The 17,201-nt window shown below is 35.4% G+C and overlaps 2 protein-coding genes across 2 annotated transcripts; both read right to left on the reverse strand.

The window, feature by feature from the left end:
- Positions 1 to 2,586: 2,586 nt before the first annotated feature.
- LOC125831604 (uncharacterized mitochondrial protein AtMg00810-like) lies at positions 2,587 to 3,072 on the reverse strand. Its single transcript, XM_049510775.1, has one exon. The coding sequence runs from the start codon at positions 3,070 to 3,072 to the stop codon at positions 2,587 to 2,589; it is 486 nt and encodes a 161-aa protein (XP_049366732.1).
- An 8,457-nt stretch (positions 3,073 to 11,529) lies between these two features.
- Positions 11,530 to 13,303, reverse strand: LOC125831614 (putative F-box/LRR-repeat protein At4g15060). Its single transcript, XM_049510785.1, has 3 exons — positions 12,083 to 13,303; positions 11,808 to 11,996; positions 11,530 to 11,706 (listed from the first exon to the last, which is right to left on the reverse strand). Exons 1-3 carry the CDS (start codon positions 13,301 to 13,303, stop codon positions 11,530 to 11,532), a joined length of 1,587 nt encoding a protein of 528 aa, XP_049366742.1.
- Between the last annotated feature and the right edge of the window lie 3,898 nt (positions 13,304 to 17,201).

Here is a 17,201-nt window from a genome sequence, read left to right on the forward strand (position 1 = left end):
ATACCACTGCTAAATGCTCCAAATGATCACTCCAAGATGCACTATAGACCAATATATCATCGAAAAACACCAGAACAAAGTGACGCATATGTGGACGAAAAATCTCAGTCATAGTAGCTTGAAATGTCGATGGGGCATTAGTCAATCCAAACGGCATCACTAAAAATTCATAATGACCGTCATGAGTACGGAAGGTTGTCTTAGCCACATCCTCAATCTTGACCCTTATTTGATGGTAACCTGATAACAAGTCCAACTTTGAAAAGACTTGAGCACCATGTAATTCGTCAAACAACTCATCAATGGTTGGAATAGGGAAGCGATCTCGAACTGTGATGGCATTGAGTGCCCGATAATCAACACAAAAGCGCCATGTGCCATCCTTCTTACGAACTAATAACACCGGTGATGAAAATGGACTGGTGCTGGGCCGTATAATTCCATCTTTAAGCATATCTTTCACCATCTGCTCCATGACCTGCTTTTGGAAGTGCGGGTACCTATATGGTTTCACCTGCACAACTCCCTTCAGGAGTAATCATTGCCAAAAAAAAAATGAAGCAATAGCATCCGTCGTTGTCATACGCCTTAAACTATGCAACTGAATTTGGTGAGCATCAGTGGGTGAATCCCCCTGCCATAACCACTTAGACCCAAGTAAAGTAAATTCAAATTCTCTTGCTGCATAATCAGTTATAACACGCCCCAACGTAGCCAACCATGCCACTCCAAGGACTACATCAGCACCTTGGAAAGGTAAGACATAAAGGTCCTCGACTATAGTACACCCTTGAATCAATACGGTGAGTTGCTTCACCACACCTTCACACAAGAGCCTTTGTCCACTGCCCACCATAACTGCAAAACGGGGAATGACCTCAACTTTGAGCTGAAGTTGTTTGGCCGCACGTGGTTGCACAAAATTGTGAGTACTTCCGCCATCCACTAAAACTTGGACTGGTGACCCATTTACCTTTCCAGTGAATCGTAATGTGGAGGGTGAAATTCCCCCAGATAAGGCATGATAAGAAATAGATGATTGCTCTTGTAATTCTAAACCTTGTGATTCCTCCACTAAGAAATCCTCATCGACAAACGGTTCTGGCAAGTTAGGGTCCAAATCGGATCCATCAGTGAGCAACATAAGTTGTGGGGGTTTCTTACACTTGTGTCCCGATGAGTACTTCTCCTCACAATAATAACATAATCCTCGCTCACGGCGGCTCTGGAGCTCTGCATGAGTGAGCCTTCTAAGAAGAGTGCGATTTGAAGAGGAAGGTGAGGCACTGTAAGGTGTTAAAGAAGATGAGGGATTTTGATTTAGGGTTGCAGAATTTGGGGTAGGCAAAATGGAAGTTGATCTGGCAAAAGCTGGCCTAACGGGTCCTTTCTCCGCTTGGATCCGTCGCTCATGTATATGGGCTAAATTAAGTGTCTCTTCGTAACTCTTAGGCTTATGGACCAAAACAGAGTTCTTAATATCTTCACGAAGCCCAGAAATAAAGAGACGTACCATTCGGTTATCATCCATGTCGTCAGTCTCGTTTGCAATGATCTCAAATCTGGACTGAAAATCGGAGACAGTGGTCATCTGCCGGAGCTTCGCTAAACGTCCCTCAGCGGACTCCAATCCCTTTTTATGGAAACGGATCCTCACTTTCGAAGCAAAGTGCTCCCAATCCACCAGTTGTTTATTCCGAAAAAGCCACCGATACCATTCCAATGCATCCCCGTCCAGATAGAAAGAAGCAAGTGACAAACGCTGGTCTTCTGCAATCTTGTAAAATTCAAAATATCGTTCTGCCTGAAAGATCCAAGCCTCTGGATTCCCTCTACAGAAACGTCCAAACTCCACCGAAGCTGGCTTGTGACGGGGGTTAGGGGCTGTCGGAAAACGGTCATCATGTGAGTCCCTCTCTGGGCGCTGGGTTTTGCTTCCTACCACTTCCAGTAACAAAGAGCGAATATCTGCGAGAATGGAGTCCTTCATACCCTGAACTGATTCTTCAACAAGTGACTTGTGTCTTTGGTCATCCATGGAAGACCTCTGGATGAAAGCACCAATGTAAAGAATTGACACAGTGAAATACCAACTACACTTATATTAATACCCTTTATCTCAACTTACAAGTAGTAGATATATTGAAGTCCCTAGAATCAGAAATACAAGAGGAAATTGCAGGAGTAGCAAAATTAATGATAGAAGAAGAAGGAGGTGAGGAACTTAGAAGAAATTGAGAGAGAAAGAGTGTCCAGTGATAACAAAAAGTACTCTGCCCTACACTGCTCCACTCACGATGCTTTATGCCTACTGCTTTGCCAATTTTACCCCTTTTTACGTGAACTTCCCCCTTTCCACACGTAATCACCAAGTCTTTTAGGAGGAATGACCTTTCTAGCAGTCTTACGTGGCAGTCCCACGTGCTCATCCTGAGTGGTATCCCAGTCAACAATTGTCTCATTCACAACACTATAGATGGTAACTGGAGTTTGAACTTCAACTCCTAATTCCTTGAACAACTTCACTATCCAGACCACTTTAGCTACTGCACTTGCCATACTCCTGTACTCAACTTCAGCTGAGCTTCACGATATTGTTTCTTGTTTCTTGGATTTCCATGATATGAGAGACTCGCCCAGCTTCACCATAAATCCTGTAACTGATCTTCTTGTGTGTAAGCATGCCCCCCAATCTGAATCACAGTAGACTTTTAGTTGGTTGTTGTTCTTGCTGGAAAACAACACACCCAGGCCTGCTTCACCTTTGATGTACTTGACTACTTTAAGAGCAGCATTAAGATGAGACTGCTTAGGTTGATGTAGGAATTGACTTAGTGTCTGTGTAGCAAATGTAATGTCAGGTCGAGTGATATTTAGATATAACAGTTTCCCAACTAATCTCCTGTAAACTGATGGATTTTCAAGTAGTTTATCTTCCTTGTTTATCCCATATTGTTCATCATACTCCTTGGTAGTTAACTGTACATATGGATCAAAAGGAGTTGAAGCTGGTTTAGCAGCACCAAGACCAACTTCAGATATGATTTCAAGAGTGTATTTTCTCTGATGCATTACAATTCTTTTTTGTGATCTAGCAAACTCAATATCAAGGAAATATCTAAGATCCCCAGGTCTTTCATTTTGAATGTATCATGTAATATTTTTTTGGTATGTTGAATGAGACTGAGATCATTGTCTGTAACCATATAGGTGCATTCCCTTTTGATAAACAATGAGTAATCCAAATGACTTTGAACAAAGCCAAGTCTAATAAGTGCATCTGTGAGTTTCACATTCCATTGTCTAGGGGATTATTTTAGTCCATACATGGATTTAGTGAGCCTACACACTGGTTTCTCCCCCTACACAGTAAATCCCTTACGAAGTAGAAAGCCTTGAGGAAGGGTCATATACACCTCATCAAGAAAGTCACCTTGAAGGAAGGCATTGGATACATCCATCTGATGGATATGCTAATGTTCAGCAGCTGCAAGGGCCAACACACTCCTAATTGTCACCATTTTGACAACATGGGAGAATTTTTCCTTGTAATCAAGGCCCTCATGTTGATTAAAACCCTTTGCGACAAGTCTAGCCTTGAACCTTTCAACCTGGCCAGAGGCTTGATACTTGATTTTGAATATCCATTTGCATCCTATAGCTTTCTTGTGAGGAGGTAAATGGACCACCATCCAGGTGTGATGTGCCTCCAAAGGTGAAATTTTTGCCTGCATAGCTTCAACCCACCTAGGATCCTTACAAGCTTCTTCAAAAGTGGCAGGTTCAGCCTCAGAACCAAAGGAAGATAGAAAGGCCTGATAGGAGGGGTCAAGTGATTATAACCAATATATTTATCAATGGAATATAGTTTGTTGCTCGAACTGAGCTGAGCAAATGCTTCATAGTCTTGTAACCACAAAGGGGCTTTAGTAGTTCTCTGAGACCTTCTCACATCAGAAACCACAGGCACAGACTTAAGTACAACTATAGGAAGTGCTGATGGAACAACTGGATCAACAATATCAGGATGGGATTCATCAATAATGTAGTAGCTGCAGGAAATAGAGGCCAGGCAGTAGTGGAAGGTGCAGCAAATGGAAAAATAAACTCTTTGAACAACACATCCATGCTGAGAAAGAACACACTGTCTGTGATGTTGTAGAGAATATATCCTTTAGTATGTGCACTATAACCCATATGAATGGCAGTCACACTCCTAGGCTGAAACTTGTCATGAATATACATATTCTTAGCAAAACATAGGCATCCCAGAACTCTCATATGATGAAGAGAAGGTTTGATGTTGTGAAAAACTTCATAAGGGGATCTGTCATGGAGCACAGGTGTTGGCAACCTGTTGATGATATAAGCAGCAGCAAGAATACAATGTCCCCAAAACTGTAGTGGAATGTGACATTGAAATCTGACTGCCCTAGCCACTTTAAGGATATGTTTGTGCTTTCTTTCAGTAATCCCATTTTGCTGAGGAGTATGAATACATGTTCTCTGAAGAACAATTTCTAGACTTATACATAATCTTTGACATTCAGTGTTGACAAATTCAGAGCCATTATCAGTTTGAATGGTTTTAATCACAGCATTAAACTGAGTTCTAACTAAGGTGAAAAAGTTATTCAAGACAACACAAACATCACTTTTCACTTTTATTAGAAACAACCACATCATTCGAGTACAATCATCAACAATGGTAACAAAAAATCTATTACCATCATATGTATGAGTATTAAAGGGACCCGAAACATCTATATGAAGCAAATGAAAAGGACATGAAGACATAGAAGTACTATGTGAAAAAAGGTAATCTATGTTGTTTAGCTAGAGGGCAAACAAGACAATTAATAATCTCCTTGGAACACTGACTGGTAGGAAGATCAAGAGCATGGGAAAGCACACTGGAAGAAGTGTGACCTAGCCTTTGATGCCACAATAGAATTTGAGCTTCAGTTACATGATCAGCATCTCGAGCTGATTTGATTGGTTTGTCTGAGTGGAAGTTAGGAGCAGGAAGAAGATAGAGACCAGCATTTTCTTTACCAATCACCTTCACCTACCCACTGTAGAGGTCCTGAATGATAGCAAAATCAGGAAAGAAACACACTGCACAATGTAAGTATTTAGTAAGTTGTGATACTGAGAGTAGATTGTATTTAAAATCAGGGACAACAAGAACATTTTTGATAATGTCTTTGGAAGTCAAATTACATGAGCATGTATGTGTGATGATGGTAGTATCACCATTAGGTAATTGTACCCCCTATGTTTATCAATGGGAATTTGGAGTTTCTGGTCAAGCATAGCTAAGTGAGGAGTCATATGATTGGTTGCACCAGAGTCTACAATCCAACCAGTGTGTGTAGAATTAGCTGTTAGAGCAGTTGCATTACCTGCTGAAGAGTAATTGTCCTGAGCTAAGTTGGCAGAGTGTGGAGGAGGTGCTGCCTCAGTACCACCCTGTATATTAGACTAACCAAGCATGTTTAATATTTGATTATATTGTTGATGTAACACAGTCATACCTTTGTGGTAATCAGTATGTTCAGTTTGCCTAGAACCTCTGCCATTATCCTGTGATCTCTGATTCATACTGCTGCCATAGTCTAGATCAGCATCACCAATCACATTGTGAGTATTTGGATATGGTCTTCTTTCATTAGGATTTCTTCCTCTCCCATAGGAGTTATTAGGACCTTTCATTTTCCTTTCATAACTAGGAGGATATCCATGTAGTTTATAACACACATCTTAAGTATGTCCAGTTCATTTACAATAGTCACAAAAGGCATTTGGATCATAGCTAGAGCTAGTATAAGGCTTAGGCTTAGTCATAGGGGCTGAACTGTTACCAGTTGTAAACATTGCACTTAGCTCCGACGAACTAGAACTACTAGATGTTTGAGAGATGATACGCTGGCTCTCTCTTTCAATCAACAGTGAGTAGGTTTTGTTTATGGAAGGCAAATGTACCATCATTAGAATATGTCCCCTAGCTTGCTCATAAGAGTCATTAAGCCCCATAAGAAATTGAAGCAACTTTTGATTGTTCATAAACACTACAAACTCTCTCGAATTGACACAATCACAGCGAGGGACAGGAGCTATACTATCATACTCTACCCATAGTTCACGCAGTTTAGAGAAATAGGCTGAGATTAAGCTAGTACCTTGACAGACAATAGCAATCTCTTTGTGCATCTGAAAATTGCGAGATCCGTCAATTTTGTCATATCGTTTTGTCAGAACCTTCCATACAGCAGCAACATTCGTAGAGTAGACAATGCCTCCAAGTAATTCCTTCGAAACACAATTCATGATCCATGACAAGACATTGCATTGCAACGTTCCCATAGATTCTCCAGATTTGGACCATATGAGTCCTTTTTGCAAGAACCATCAATAAATCCAAGTTTATTACGACCAATTATAGCAATTCTCATTGCTCGACTCCATACAGAGAAATTATCAGCTCCAATCAATTGAATTGAACTGAGCAGAACTCCTGAATTGTCAATATTGTGCAGAAAGAGTGGATGATTGTGGCTCAACTTCTCTGGCAGCTCATTGTTGACGGTTGCCATGGCTTCGCCTGATCCTACTCAGTGAATTGATTAAGCAATTCGTGTTTAGAGCATAGGCTCTGATACCATGTTAGCTATCTTGAGGAAGATAGCTTGAAGAACACTTCCTGTTGCTCTAGAATGTTCTCAGATGCAGAGAGAAAGAACCCAGATGTATTTACTTTTCATGAACTGAATTAATTAATACAAACTTGGAAGCTCTGTACATTTATACAATGAGAGAAATACTATTGTAACTAATCTAACTCCTTACTTGCCAGTCCTCTAACTTCTGTTATTTACAAAATGATCCTAACTATATTGTAACTAACTATGTAATGCCTTCTTCAATAAGAAACAATATTTTTGATGAAAAATATTTTCCGCATACCAAATAAGATATTTTATAATAGCTTTTTAGGTGTTTTTACATCCCCTAGTTTATTTAAAAGAAAAATCAATATAAGCGAACTGTTTGAACCTTGCAAGTTACCATTGTTATAATCTCTTTAAGATAAGATCATGAGATAGTCAAACAAAAACGAAAAATATTCAACCAGCAAGACTATGTTATCCCTATACCCATATTTATAGCAAAATTTTCTACTAAAAGTCTTATAGAAAAGAAAAACGCGTCTGGGGATTTGATATGATGTCTTTTTCATTGCAAGAAGATAGGTCGTTAATTTACTTCATTGCAAGAAGGTTAATCGTCGATTTTATGCTTATATAATTTTTATATGTGGCTCATTAAGAATAGATTAAAGAAATTTTATAACCATTCTTGAAAACCAACTTTCCTTATGTTGATTACCTTTCACACAACACAATTTAATTACATATGATATTATTTGAAGACATAACCGTATTAATTGTCTCATATACACTTCATATATATAATTAGGTACGTAGTAACCTTACCCAAAGTTAGTTCAAAATTTAAAAATTGTCCAAGATGAGATCAAAGAATTGGGATGAGACCCAGTACTACTTCAAACAATTGCCTTAGTAATTGTTATGTTTAATTTGTTTGTCTTATTTTGATTTGGTACGGAATTTTTGAAAGTAAAAAAATATTTTTGAATTTTGTGTCTTGAATTAAAGATATGTTATAACTTATATGTATCAAAACACCGTTTAATCTTAAATTCTGAAATTTGTCATGTGAAAAATTAGAATTAAAGAATTGTTAAAAAGGATATAGACATTTTTTTTCAAACAAACTAATTAAAAAAATAGGAACAACAAATTGAAGGATTGATATACGTATGAGAGAGAATAGGTACCTCGGCCATAGACTAAAAATGCAACAAAGGTTAGTAATAAATTAATTTGAAGGGGGAAATAGTTAGGTCGTTTTGTATTTTTAGTAACTACTTGACCAGTTATATTATATTATTAACTTTCATTATTTTAAATAATCAATCAATTTATAGACTCAAAATAGGGTTAAGCCTATTTTAGCCTCGTAAAATATTAATTTTGGAAAATAATATCCTCTTAATATACTCGAATAAATCCCCTTAATATTAAATCAATAGCTAAAAATGAGTCGAATTATTATATATTTTAAAATGTTTAAAATGTTTAAAATGACTTTCAACATGTACTCTTTTAAATAATTAAAAAGTTTAAGCAATAGAATTGTATAATAATTAAATTCCAACCTCTTTTTTCCTTTCATCTTTTCCTTTTTGCTATTTAAAGTCTCACTTTCCTGCATGATTTTTGTCTTTTTTTGTAAACCTTCAAATTATTTTGATCCATTTTATTTAGTATTATTAGTATTGAAATTTTTATTTCTCGAACCTAAAAGAAGAGAAATTTTATTTTATCTATTCAATTTCATATAAAAAATATTTTATAATTTCTATATCATTCTCACATATCATTATAACCTAGAATTTTTTTAAATTTCTTTTATAAACCTAGTAATGACTAGTGAGTAAAGTGGGTTTTACCCTTAAAGCTACCTACAATTATATTTTCAATAATCCGATTGTCTAATTTCTTTTTACACTTTCAATATAACATAAACTTAAACTTGAACTTATTAAATTAAAAATTTGGTATAGCACTAATCTCAAAAAAAGACCATTTAAGGAAAGTCCATACACATGAATTAGTCTCTGCAAGCAACGTCAAGGCACCATGTAAAATGACACTTAACATTGATTGCTTCAGTGGCAAGAAAGTCTCAAACCTTCCAAATTTGTTAGTCACTTTCTTTACGCATTCCTTACAAAATTATACGCAAGTAAGAAAGACAATTTACTAATTTATCCCTCAATTATTTTTTTTTGAATTTCAAAAAAGATATAATTGTAAAAGTAAAATAGGAAAAAATTAATTAATTCTATTTTAATTTTGTAAATTGATAATTAATTTAGGACAATATTTTTTAATAAGGTAGACAATTAATATGAGACGGAGAGAATTATAATTTCCATAAAAAGTAATTAACCAAAGGCTCAAGCGGATGAGAGAATCGACACATGGAATAACATAATTATTTACCCGATTTGGCTAACTTAAGGAAGAACTGGTACCCGCCCGTTTCTTCCTTAAAAAAAAAAAAGAGAAAATTTTAGTATGACGCTCTAATTTCGAAAAAGAAAACAAACCGCACAATACTAATTGATTAGTACTACCTCCGTTCACTTATAATTATCATAGTTTCTTTTTTTAGAGTCAAACTATAAAAATACGATGTATTTTTGCATCATATTACTATACAAAAAATTACAATTTATTGTACTTTTTGTATTGTTTTTAAAAATCTAAATTTTTTATTTAAAATATCAAATTAATGTAATCTAATTTAACTTTGAAAATTAGTTATACCGAGATTTTCTCCACTTCACAATCACTACAAAGTACGTCCAAGACTTTATGGTGTCTAATTACCCTATATAAACCTAGGAATATTTCTATATGACACGTGTGAGGAACTTATTGGTCATCAAACAAGGACTAGATAAACAACGTCATTATCAATCATTTTCTAAAGATCACAGTAATTATATGCAAACCTTCACACTTTTCATTAACTCCTAATTAGACATACTGTGGAAATGTTTCATTTATCATTATCGCAAGAAGCCGATATTACAAAGAATAAAAGAGTATGGTATATATTATAGCGAGAGAGGGGTACCATTTTGCTACTAGATCGTATAATTTTTTTAATTCATAAACTCAAAATTCTAATTTTACCGATGTAAACTAGAATTGATTACTGTTAAGGTTTATGATAAATCATTTGAACAAAAAAAAGGATGAAGGTAGTCTTATGGAGTATGTCATTTTCATCTCATACGCAATCTTGATGAAGACACATGCATGCATGAGATTTTTGCTTGTTTGAAAAAAAATTGATAGTAAGAAATTATGTGCCTATATATATGTACCCCTAGCTTAAGCAAACATACACTTGACATAAATTATTGCAAATATGAGAGTGATTCTGGCTTTAACTGTAGCTACTCTTCGTAGAGTTAGCCATCTTCAACCTGCATCAGGATGGAACAGTCGATATTTAACCTACATGATTAAGGTATTATATTAAGCCTTACTCTTCAAGTTAATTACTAACTTTCCCTAACTACCACAAAATGGTATTCATGCATGCTCGATTAAATTTATCGTCGTATTTGATGTGGTACTCTTTTGATAATATTTCTAAGCATTTTTGTAATGAATTTGATCAAATTACCTAGTTGAAGTGTCACGAATGCCGTTGGACGAGTGCGCCTATACACATACGAGTTTCCTTAACCATACGACGGGGCAACAATCATTTTAATGCTATCGTATCAGTGAGTTGTGTAACCTTTTTAATTTTTCATTATTTCCGTTAATTTATGTCACACATTCTTCTTGAATTATATCTAGTGCGACGGTTGTGGAAACATTGGTACTGTCCGAATTCTGCAAACAATGGGAACGCCGATAGTTCGAGAGCAAGTGCCCATGCCTGTAATGTTGCTAGAGGTGATGGGACTTGCTCTCGACTATAATTTTGTGGATTTCGGATTTAACTGGACCGTTCGCGCATGGTTTGATGAGAGGTGGAACCGTATAGATTCCTTTGCACTTCGCACTGGCAGCTACGTGGTGCGGATGAATGAAGAAAGCCTTGATCCTGAAGATTACCCGCCTATGGTCATCGACGTTGAAGGTCTTTACATGCCAGCAGATTAATACAAAAAATTAAGATATATATAACAACACCAATTAGTATGAATCGTGTATATACTTGAAGGTCACTGTAGACCAATTAGTATGAATCATATATATACTTGAAGGTCATTATAGGCCAAAATTATTAATCTTATACTCCTTGATAAGGAGAATTATACTTCTATGTTAAAAATTACAAGTTCTTGTAATCAGACTGCTAAATATATAGAATTATATATTTATAAACTATGAAGAATTATACTTTAAATTACTGTTCACGTGCATGGCATAGACCACTACAGCTGCATGCTTTGAGTATTTCTTAACTATGGGTATCCCTCTTTTGAGGCCTCAAGCCCAAAACAGTACGACACCAACCAATTTTTGGTTGGGTCATTCGCCCAAACGCCCCTCTTTTGAGTGGTCTTTAATTTTTGTTGACACATTCGCACAAATGCCCCCTCGACGAGAGTACTTCTCAAACGTATACAATCATTAGAGCAATAAATTCCTTCAAATAAGGTTAATAACAAGTACAGACCAAAACACAAGACATAACGAGTTACTGTTTCTCCAGTTTGTCCTTTTTAATCATGGGAGAATTAATCTGGTTAAAAATTAAAAGGAAAAAAAGAAAGAATAAATAAAGGTTATCACTACACCATAATATATCCAACTTTGAGACTGCAGTAATGACGAAACAAATCCATGTGAATATAAGCAAATCAAGACAGACGAAATGAATTTTCAGTCCTAGACCAGTGCGCTTATTCTACCATGTGAGTTTGAAACAAACGGTTGAGACTCGAGATGATGAAGAAGGATTCCCATACTGTCTAGTAGAGCTCTCAACTTCAATTTCTTTAAGGTAGTGCCTCCAGCATTTGATACGTCTCGAGTCACAACAGACAGTAGCAATCTCTCTTTGCATTAGTTTCTCCCTCAAAAACTATACCAAAAGCAGCACAAGAATCACAACACTGATATGCTTTGTATTAGATAAGAAACAAAAATCCTATATACAAGCAAAGACAGGAAAATCAAATTCACCTGTACAAAATCCTCATTGTGCTCCCAGGTTCTATCAATTGACAGAGTCTCTGGATGACAAGTCCAAAGCAGACCATCTAACAGAGTTTCAAAATTTAGAGACTCCATAACTTTCTTTATCTTCACATGCTTGACAACAGATAGTGCGCAGGACAACGTTCCATTCAGTTCTTCCACGATGAATGTATTCTTGATCATCAACGACAAAAGAGATAATCAAATGTCACAAAAACTAAACATTAACAAAATAAAGTGAAAGTGGAATTCAGACTTACAGTCGTTGAATCTATAGACAGAACAAGTAAATTTAGTTGTTTGAATCTAGATAGATATCCCTTCAATTTTTGAAACCAACTCGTGCTTAGATGATCACTGGGCATTAATTTGAGATAACATTCCTGCAGAGAAGATGTTGTCATAGAGAATATGTCAGGCAATTTACGAGCACCATATTCAAAACGGATCAGGTTTGGTGCGTCGATCACAATTTCCTTTAGACTCTTGCCAGAACGGAATGTTAACTGTCTAAGCATACAACTCGAAAATTTAAGCGTCACCAACTTGAAACAAAAGTTCAATTCTAATTTCTCAAGAAGGGGCAGTTCAGAAACAAGATTTTCTACCACCAAATCTGTAATCAGCTCAAATGTTATGCTCAATTCTTTCAGAAGCTTGAAAGTAGTCACGTCAAACTTTAACTCGCTGTTACATCCTCTGTATTCTAGACTTTGAAGATTAACAGCTTGAATCCGGATACTTCTATATTCCCAAGTTATTTCATTTGCTTGATGTATTGTAAGCTTTATAAGTCTGGGGAGATCAGATATCAACAGATCTTTTACTCCTTCACACCTGATGAGCCGTAGATCTTCTACCGCTGGACAAGCAGAACAAATTTCCAAGATCGTCTGTTCTTCCAACAGAACATCAGTTAGAGATAGCTCTCTCAATTTAGTAAGCTTCATATGATCAACAATTAGAGGGAAGTCTAGCTTAAAACCTCCCAATCTCAGAACAATCAGTGATTTAGCTGTAAATGTTGTACCTGGCAAACTGTACCAGTCTTCTCCATACTGGCGCTTAATATGAACATCTAACTCTTTGATGCAGTTATTGGTAGCCAATCTTATCCATTCATCGATGCAAGACACATTTCTTAGATATGACAGTTTAAGAAAAAGCCTGAATTTCTCTATTATTGCTTTTTGGACACGGAGATTTACCAATGACCCATCTATAATATTTAGAAAAGCATCTCTTACATCAGCTTGTTCCGATTCCTCTTTTTGTGTAGACAGGAGTTTCCATAAGGAAAGGTTTTGACAGAAATCAAATGTAAATAGAGGAAGCGAATTCCAGACTTTCAGCCATGTCTTGGAGAGCACACTAGTTTGAGCTGCATCTTTCGCAGGTAGGAAGAATAGTATGTGCAGCAAAATAGGGTCAGGGAGTTGAGAGATTTGATCCATTACTCTACTTTTTCCTCGAGTGGCCATCTTTCCTGAAAATTAATTAGGCAAAAACATACATTAAACTACACATTTAGTTGATTTTATTCTGATGTCAAAGTAAGAGGATCAAATTCGTACTAGGGACTGCGCTATTTCAGAAAATTGTATCACTTCACAAAAAAATGATGTCAACGGCAAGTTAAAGGGCAAGTTTATGTATTATGTCAATTTCGAAACATCATACAACTTGATGGATTAGCAATTACAGCTAAAACGTTACTCAAAGTAAGGATACTGATCTGCTACGATTACGTCCTACTAAACCACCTTCATCATGACTCATGAGCATTCAAGCAAAAGAATAAAGGCATTTCAGAATCGCAAAATGAATCACAATCAACAACAAGAGCAATCGTCATTTCAGAAAAATAAATCAGAGGAGTCTTTAAATCAGCATTCAACCAGTAAAAGAAGCAGCAGCAATTTCATAATACACGGATAAAATAAATATGCTGTAATCTTTGCATCAACTAATAATACAGGGGACAATTTTGGTAAAATCGTACACTAATTTTTAGTTTGAAACTCCAAAAAAAAAAAACAATAAATTGGACGCAAGCCCTCACCAAAACACAGTTATCGGAGCTGGGATTCGAGCAACAATATAACGGATTGCCGTAAATGGCGTTTTCCAGCTACTAAACCCTAAAATATAATGAGAATTTCTCAATCAAATTTTGGAGATACGTACCAAAAAGACTGGACTGCTCAATCAAATTTCTGAATATTTCAAAGCCTTAAATAACTTATTATTATCAATTAAGGAAACTATTGTGTAATTTAATACGTATCTTTATTTTATGAGACATTAATTTGATTGATTTTCCTAAAATACTAAGACCATGTTTAGAATTATTGTTAGAACTTCTATTTTTATTTTAAAATCAGATTCTTACATGTAATCCCATGAATATAGCCAATCTTTGATATTGTTGTGATTGGGCAGCCATTACGAAACCACAATAATTAAAAAAATCAATTAATTTAGTTCAAATGTTAAGTCAGTGCATGAATCAAATTAAAACTAATTTCAAATGCGATTGATATAAAGTTGTCACAAAATGGATACACATGAAGAAGAAAAAAATCCAGATACAAATGAAATAACAATATCAAAATCAGGTTTCACATTTAGTAAGTAAAAAATAAGCTCATAATATATCAACTTATACTTTATCCCGTGTTGAGGTTTCAATTCCCACTAATAATTTCATAAATATCCTTCTCATTAGTGGGTTGGTTTAGATTTTCCTTCAACAATAATAATAAAAATTTAACCCATAATTATTTTTTAACATCTTGTATGGACCTTAAAACCTCTTTTTAATGACTATCAATTTAAAAGTCGAGAGTTCGAAGCTAAAAGAGTAAAAAAATTGATCAAAAATTTAGAAAAGACAACAAAAATAAGTTTGAAATGAAAAAAGTAACATTTAAACGATAGGGGTGACAATGTCTAAATCAAGATTGTAATTGCAAGTTGCAGCTCCCTATGCGCCTTACAAGGCACAGCTCCCTATTTGTAGTTCCTCAAACTAATGAATTCGATCTAATTGTTAGAACGTAAATGTGTTTATGGTGATCCGGGAAATAAACTGATCATAATTTTTTACTTTTTATTATAATTGGTGGAAACAGAAAATTTGCATGGAAAAATTTAGAGGTCAAATTTTATTTTATTTTTTGAATATTTGAGAAAGGTGCGGGGCCCTATGCGTCTTACAAGGCATAGACAGTCTACAACTTGTAAGTCACTGTCTCTTTGCGCCTTGTAAGGAGCATAGGGAGCTGTGCCTTGCAATTGCAACCTTGATTTAGACGCCGTCTCCCTTGGCGTATAAATGCTATCATTTTGATTTTAAACTTATTTTGTTGCTTTTTTGAAATTTTTGGTTAATTTTTTATCTTTTAGGCTCCGAACTCCACTTTCGATTACCAATTAAAAGTGGACTAAAGTTTAAGTTATTTTTTTTATTCATCACACCAAACAGTGCTTACATCCGGGTTGAATAAGTTAAAGGATCCTTACTTTATTGGGTAGGGTCATGATGAAGTGTATTCCTCTATCAAAAAATGGAGGCGATTACCAATTAAAAGTGGACTAAAGTTTAAGTTATTTTTTTTATTCATCACACCAAACGGTGCTTACATCCGGGTTGAATAAGTTAAAGGATCCTTACTTTATTGGGTAGGGTCATGATGAAGTGTATTCCTCTATCAAAAAATGGAGGCGATTACCAATTAAAAGTGGACTAAAGTTTAAGTTATTTTTTTTATTCATCACACCAAACGGTGCTTACATCCGGGTTGAATAAGTTAAAGGATCCTTATTTTATTGGGTAGGGTCATGATGAAGTGTATTCCTCTATCAAAAAATGGAGGCGATTACCAATTAAAAGTGGACTAAAGTTTTAAGTTATTTTTTTATTCATCACACCAAACGATGCTTACAATCCAGGTTGAATAAGTTAAAGGATCCTTACTTTATTGGGTAGGGTCATGATGAAGTGTATTCCTCTATCAAAAAGGAAAAAGGATTAAAAATGCCCTCAACGTATTGCAAATGGGTCAAAAATGCCCTCCTTCCACCTATTGGATCAAAAATGCCCTTAAGGTTATTTTTAAGGTTAAAAATGCCCTTCTTTAACAAAATTTTGACATGGCATAAATGAATTTTTAAATTAAATACATGGCATTAAAGTATTGATCCACGTAAATTTTTGACCCAACTCAAAGAATCCGACTGATGACTGGATTGGACTTCCATCTTCCTGTTTCCTATTATTGAGGAACCAGTGCTCACTTCCACCAAAAACTCCATTGCATCCCACCAGTAACCTTCGCCTGAACATGGTAACAATCCCCGCAGTGGAACCACCCAGGGTATTCGTGACCACGGTCTGTCCGACTGTCCCACGAAGGTCCAGTTTCCTTGATCAACCATATGTGGGTACGCAACGCAACAAGAATTTTATGGAACGATCCAGGATTAAACCCAAACCACAACAACAATGTTCCCAATAGATTTCAGTCTCTGACACTCAAACCAAGCAACCGTGGTGAAATCCGTTCAATAGATTAAGTAGATTCGAACAAAAAACACCAGAAAATCAGCTGGGTTATATTAAAAAGGGTAGGTCAGTTCCATTGGGTTGGGTCAAAAATTCATGTGGACCAATACTTTAACGCCATGTGTTTAATTTAAAATTTTATTTATGTCATGTTATAATTCTGTTAAAGAAGGGCATTTTTAACCTTAAAAATAACATTAAGGCCATTTTTTATTCAATAGGTGGAAGGAGGGCATTTTTGACCTATTTTCAATACGTTAAGGGCATTTTTAACCCTTTTCCCATCAAAAAATGGAGGTTTGATATGATATGACATGCATGTCAAACATGTGTCTTGCATTTTCTTAGTCAAAGACAATAATAGGGTGACTTTATTATTCTAAAAAAAAATGACCTTATAGAAATAAAATTGAGTAACTTTACTATCGGATAAAAATGACTCGTAAATTGGATGACATTCAAGATATTAACTTTCATCAAGATTTGACTAATTTATATTTGCCTCCCAAATATTAGCATGCAATATTTTTTTTCAGGGATAGACATCAAAAGAAGAGACTCACAAAACATTTCGTTTTGCTCAAAGGATAACTAATAAGTCTTCTATCTTTTTGTTTGTCTTTGAGAAAATCAATACTCTTTTGACTACGTAATTGCAGTTACATGAATAAATTTAGTTCAAAAAGAAATAAAATTTTATGAACTTTGTTCTTTTTGTGTGTGGGCGTTTGGTCAAATTTCTTGGTAAAATTTGAAAAAAAATAAATAAAATTGTTTTCACAAATGAAAAATGATATTTGAAAATTGTAGTA

This window comes from Solanum verrucosum, unplaced genomic scaffold, assembly GCF_900185275.1.
Source record: "Solanum verrucosum unplaced genomic scaffold, falcon-dt-bn FXZP01000102.1, whole genome shotgun sequence".
Classification (NCBI taxonomy): Eukaryota; Viridiplantae; Streptophyta; class Magnoliopsida; order Solanales; family Solanaceae; genus Solanum; species Solanum verrucosum.

Bases quoted from the DNA above. Each gene is read 5' to 3' on its own strand.
- LOC125831604 (XM_049510775.1), bottom strand. From the start codon at position 3,072: ATGCATCAGAGAAAATACACTCTTGAAATCATATCTGAAGTTGGTCTT.
- LOC125831614 (XM_049510785.1), bottom strand. From the start codon at position 13,303: ATGGCCACTCGAGGAAAAAGTAGAGTAATGGATCAAATCTCTCAACTC. The intron at 11,997-12,082 runs GTAAGTCTGAAT...TTGATGATCAAG, and splicing joins TGTCTATAGATTCAACGACT to AATACATTCATCGTGGAAGA. The intron at 11,707-11,807 runs GTGAATTTGATT...CTTTTGGTATAG, and splicing joins ACAATGAGGATTTTGTACAG to TTTTTGAGGGAGAAACTAAT.